The 6,000-nt window shown below is 43.5% G+C and overlaps 1 protein-coding gene across 1 annotated transcript in view; it reads left to right on the forward strand.

The window, feature by feature from the left end:
- LOC145413740 (sodium-dependent nutrient amino acid transporter 1-like) overlaps positions 1 to 2,186 on the forward strand; it is a 57,186-nt gene extending 55,000 nt beyond the window's left edge. The window contains exons 14-15 of the mRNA XM_080283402.1: positions 35 to 129; positions 2,037 to 2,186. Of these exons, the coding sequence (XP_080139528.1) occupies positions 35 to 129; positions 2,037 to 2,186 (245 nt within the window). The remainder of the gene's footprint in view (positions 1 to 34; positions 130 to 2,036) is intronic.
- Positions 2,187 to 6,000: the final 3,814 nt, after the last annotated feature.

Here is a 6,000-nt window from a genome sequence, read left to right on the forward strand (position 1 = left end):
TCTCTCTCTCTCTACTAAATTTTCTCACCACCAGCATGCGGATGGCTGTTGTCAGCAGTGGCCCTTGGTATGCTGCCCATTTTCTTTGTCGACTCATTTAGGAAAACTGAAGGGGAGACATTTATGAAGGTGAGTTTGGCGCAGATGATGATGATGATGAGGATGATGATGATGAGGAGGAGGAGGATCGAGGATGTGTGTTTGTGTGTGTGTTGATGATGATGACAATGATGATAAGGAGGAGGAGGAGTGTGTTTGTGTGCTGATAATAATAATGATGATGATGATGATGTGTGTGTGTGTGTTGATAATGATGATGATGAGGAGGAGCTGGGCTGTGCAGAGGACCAATGTGGGGCAGGCTCAGAGTTAAAAAGAGCATGCACGTAGCTGCTATTGAATAAATTAAATCTACGCGCAGTTAAAATTCTTCCAAATTTATTCAAACTATGCAACAATAATACAATTGAAATTTTTTTCTATATATGACTGACATCAAACAAGCATACATCAACAAATTGTCAACTCAAAGATAATTAAATTTTGTTGAACAAAAAACTACAGCGTATACAGACTACAGAAAATAGTGACTCAATTACTTCAACACAAACTTCATTATTTTAACACTGTAAATGAATGACGTTTCACAAGAGAAGATTTCTGTGGGCAATATCTTTAAATACTGTATATCAGTTACGCCACTGTGGTTGATTTTGATGTCCTTTTCACTTGCCAACAGTAAGAGGTCTCTTCACTGCACAGACTGCACATCTTTGTCTTCACTAGCTTGAGTTTGGAGAAAGACCTTTCCACGGTGCAGTTGTGCCAGGCAGTGTGGCATAAGTTTGTAACAGCTCAAACAAATTTGGGATTATCTCCTGGACATTGTTTTCCTTCATTGTGTTAAGCATCGTAGCTACAATGTTTTTTTGGAGGGTAAGAGAATGACGAATACAAGGTCTTCAGCGCTGACTGTAACTTGTCTACCTTTTCCATCTCGTAGAACTGACAATTTTTGCACGGACTTGAGTGTCCGTTCTTTCACAGTTTCTTTCCGGTTATCTTCTTCTGTCAGGCAGTTAAAGGCATTAAGGATACTCCAAGTTGTGCTTTTTCCGCTTTTAAACCTCCTTTCTAGTTTTTGAGCAATTGTGTCTAAAAACACACAGAACACTCTCACACGGTAGTAGTCATCCACACCTTGAAACTGCTGGTCTTCAGTGGCAGAAGTGGCACTATACTTGTATTGTTAAGGGATTTTCCTTCTCTTACCTCGTCAAGGAATTACAGATGGGAAGCCTGAGCCCAAGAATTCAACAGTTTCTTTGGCACTTCTAAAAACCTCTTGGATCATCTCTTCATTTCTTAAAATTCTTAAGTTCTGTAGCACTCCACCTACAATTGTGTAGGAAATTGCCAAATCGAGGTTTTTCTGCTGTATTGCATCAGATACATACGCAGTCTTTTGAAAAACTGGGGTGGTGGTACCAGGACAAAGAAAAAAATCAAAACTAATGCTCTTCGGTGACATTAAAACATCCCCTGCTGATGCATCAGGAGGATCTTTCCGTGTCATTTCTTCTAAATTGCCTCACAGCTGGGATAACCTTCCCCAGAGTCCTAAGTGCTGCTTCCTTGCAAGCCCATCTTGTGTCTGACAGATTCTAAAGCTCAAGTGGATGCTGTGCTGGGTACATTGCTCTCTGAATTTCCATAAATGCAACATACCGTTTCGAAGAGCTGGCAACAAAAATATTCAGTTTCTCTACCAAACGCACAATTTTTTTTTACGCCACAGGTTCTCACTTGACGTCATCAGACACTACAGGATAATACAGTCCAGGCAAAGGGGCACTCACAACACATGGAGCAAAAAGGACAGGTGCTCGGGCACTCCCAGCACCCCCCCTCTGCACGTGCAGGGGGGTTTTGTGTGTGTGTGTGTGTGTGTGTGGTGTGTGTGTGTGTGTGTGTGTGTGTGTGTGTGTGTGTGTGTGTGTGTGTGTGATACATAATATCTCCTTTCCCATCAACAGAAACTCAAAGGAGTATTCAAGCCGAAAGAGAACTGGGGACCGAAAAGACCAAAAGACCGAAAGAGATGGGAGGACCTAATCAACAGTGAACAGACCCAACAACAACAGCAACAGGAACAGCAGCAGCAGGAACAACAGAGTCCACAGTAACAGGAGATCGTAAAAACAACAGAGGAATCCATCTGCCCGTTATCCGTTGTTCTTTTAATTGTATAAGAAAAAAGCAACAGGAAAGGATGGAGGGACATAATCAACGGGGAACAGACATAACAACAGGAAAATCGATCTGCCCGGTGTCTGTTCTGTTTTAATCTTGTTAGAAGAACAAATAGAACAAACTCATTACCCCTCTAGCATTGCGCGTACGGGTGTAATCAGGCAGTGAAGCCGCCTAGTTTTATCAGTGCCACCAAGTGAAGGCGTCCCTCTATTTTTTTTTTTTTTTTTTTTTCCTATAGCGGCTGCATTGTCTCTACTTACCACTAGACTTTTTTTTTTTTTTTAATTATAAGCGTGTGACTCACGGCATAGGTTTTAATAGCCCGTTCCTTGAGGTCCAGAAAACCTCCCTACCATTCACCTCCACATGTCACCACTTCGGCGCTAACACCCACCGTCCATACTGAACACATGCCAGGGTGGTCTCATACAGGACTGGTGTATTGGTAGTAGCGGGGGAGTTTTTACAAGTTGGTGGGGCTCGCGGCAAATCAGTGAAATCAGCGTTTATGAAATTCAAATCTTTAAACTGTTCCCTGCCCCAGCCGGGATTCGAAAGCACGTATACTTAGACAGCAGACTACCTCTCCACCTACTTGGCCACCAAACTGAGTATAATAGTGTGAAGGAAGCAAATAAATAAATAAATAAACATATCACCGGATTGCAGGGGTTGAATCATACACAGATCCATATAATCATGTAGTTCTTTGTAGCCCATCTCGAGTTATCCTGTCAGAGCCATCTATCTATCTATCTATCTATCTATCTGTCTACATGTTTGTGTCTGCGTGTCTACCTGTCCATTTATCTATCTCTATATCTTCCTGTTTCTGTTTATTGTCTACCTACCTACTTACCTATCTACCTTTCCATCAGTTAGTATGTTCTCTTAGTTTCCACCAAATAATCATAAACAAAAGTAGGAAGCTCCCCACTTCTCACTGATTTATAAGGCTGTATCAGTTACCTATTCTAGTATGTTTTGTACAGATTTATATAATCTATCTATCTATCTATTGCCAGACGCCTCAATCCCGTTTGGGATAGACTTAAATGATATAATGTATATCCTTAGGTTAATGACAATAAATATACCTTGTGTAGATTGATATACATGTAGGGTGATTTGTAAATAACACTCCACTAGAAACACCTGGTGGTATCATGTGCTGTTGGGATGGCTCAGGCTGCTGGCGTGGGTTTAAATGTGGCAGAGGGAATAGGAAATGAATAAAAATGAATGTAGCAGAGGGAAGAGGAAATGAATAAAAATGAATGTAGCAGAGGGAAGAGGAAATGAATAAAAATGAATGTGGCAGAGGGAAGAGGAAATAAATAAAAATGAATGTGGCAGAGGGAAGAGGAAATAAATAAAAATGAATGTGGCAGAGGGAATAGGAAATGAATAAAAATGAATGTGGCAGAGGGAATAGGAAATGAATAAAAATGAATGTGGCAGAGGGAAGAGGAAATAAATAAAAATGAATGTGGCAGAGGGAATAGGAAATGAATAAAAATGGATGTGGCAGAGGGAATAGGAAATGAATAAAAATGGATGTGGCAGAGGGAAGAGGAAATGAATAAAAATGAATGTGGCAGAGGGAAGAGGAAATAAATAAAAATGAATGTGGCAGAGGGAAGAGGAAATAAATAAATATGAAGTGAGCTCAGATGTGGCAGTGAGAGCAGGAAATGAATAAATAATGAAGGATAGGCACTAATAACACTGGGCCGTCCCTGCAACTCACTTCAATTCGCAGTGGAAGAGGAGCGTAATGTAAGGACCACCCTGTACTGTATAATGTATGTATATGTATAATGTGTATATGATTGACTCGAAATTTGTATAATCGCTCACTATAATGTGTTTGACGATGATCTTCTCCATTATATATTTTTACACAGAGATATTTTGTCGTTTATACCATGCATATATTAATGGAATTGTTGTTGTTGTGGTTGTTCCTGTTTTGCTGTTATTATTGTTGCTGTTTTTGTTGCTGTTATTATTGTTGTTGTTGTAGCTCCAGGTTCATGTGAAATGTGAACCCAGTGGACTGCAGGCTTAAGTTGCCCTCCTCCTACATCCCACCAACCTCCTTTCGGGGGATAGGGAAGTAGTTGAGGGACGTGTGCATAATCAGGCAGTTGAGCCGCCCTGTCATATCGGTGCCACCACGTGAAGGCGTCTATGCCTTTTTCATTTTAATTTGGCCTAAAATTGCCATCTCTCCATCTTGAATGCTGACATAACAGTACATTAATACTGGAGTATGATGCTAGTCATGAAGAAGTACAATGGAAAGGATGTATTGTCTTATTCTGTCACTGTGCTATGTGAAATCTCAAAAGGACGAAGATCTGGGCCAAGTTAAGGTCAAAGGAGTAGAATCAAGTTTCAGAAGCATTACAAGATGAACAATTAACACAGGAAAAAGCATCATATCACCATCATCATCATTATTATTGTTATTACTGTTATTATTGTTATGCTGTGTGTTTTTAAGTCGACTTCTCGTCTTAAGAACACCAGCTACTGAGCGGGGTCCTCTTTCCGGACCGAAAGTAAAGCACTCACAGAGGAACAGGACATAAAAATCAGGCAGTACACCTTAGCACTTCTATTACTTTAATTCTGACACCGTGACAATATAGACAAAGAGAGATTGGATACTGGTAAAAGACAGGGAATACAGAATTAGCCTTTAATACACTAGACAAAATGGCACACACGGTAAGTTACTATTCACTTGTACAGGGACATTTAGTATGGATATTACAGTACCCGAATAATACACTTTGGCAGAGATGGTGTTTAATTCACTGAGTCTGTTTCACTGTGGGAGGACGGGGTCAGGAGTGGGGGAAGCGAATAGTACCATAAGTGGGAAGAATGCGGGTCGCGTCACTCGCGGGAGTTACTTAGTCCCAGTAGTACTGAATCACAGGTTTCTAATGAGCCCCGCGTGCACCTGCTCTAACCCACGTTTTCTTTACGCACTCCTGTATACGGTCTTTTCTGTTCTGCCAAGTATCGGGTCACTGTACACTGAATGGGTTTATAGTTATTCACGTATCATTCAGGCCATACTTTATTCTCTCTCACTATGCACTACTGTGGTGATTGTTCACTGTATCATTGTCACTACGTACCCGTATTTCCTTTGGGTATCACTTTGCTACACGTCCTGGGCGTGAGAGAGAGGCCCTACGGGGAGCCCTCCTGAAGGGGGCAACTCACTGTCTGTAGGGGCGTCACTGCCCGGGTGGTAGTCGTCGTCGGGGTGCAGGGAGGCCCTTCACTCTGGGGGCCTGGACCTGAGGGGCGGCCCTCACACTGGGGCTGCGTCGGTGGGGTGCAGGGAGGCCCTTCGGTCTGGGGGCCTCGACCTGCAGTCATCGTCGGGGTGCAGGGAGGCCCTTCACTCTGGGGGCCTCGACCTGAGAGGCAGCCCTCACACCGGGGCCGCGTCGATGGGGTGCAGGGAGGCCCTCTAGTCTGGGGGCCTCGACCTGTGGAGTGGCCCTCGAGGCTGGGGCCAAAGGCTGCAGGAGGAGGGCCTGGCGCCTCTGGCTCCTAGGAGAGAGAGAGCCTGGGTGGTCTGGGCCTGGGGGCTGCTGGCCAGACCTGGGAGTCCGAGGGCTGCGGCTGCCTGCAGGAAGGAGTGCCGTCATGGTTGGACTGCGGCGTCGCCTCCGTTGGGTGTCCGTCAGGGACAAGGACCTCCTAGGAGTAAGGGGT

The sequence above is a fragment of the Coenobita brevimanus genome, chromosome 12, assembly GCF_032717465.1.
Source record: "Coenobita brevimanus isolate Jiangsu-jjx chromosome 12, ASM3271746v2, whole genome shotgun sequence".
Taxonomy (NCBI): Eukaryota; Metazoa; Arthropoda; class Malacostraca; order Decapoda; family Coenobitidae; genus Coenobita; species Coenobita brevimanus.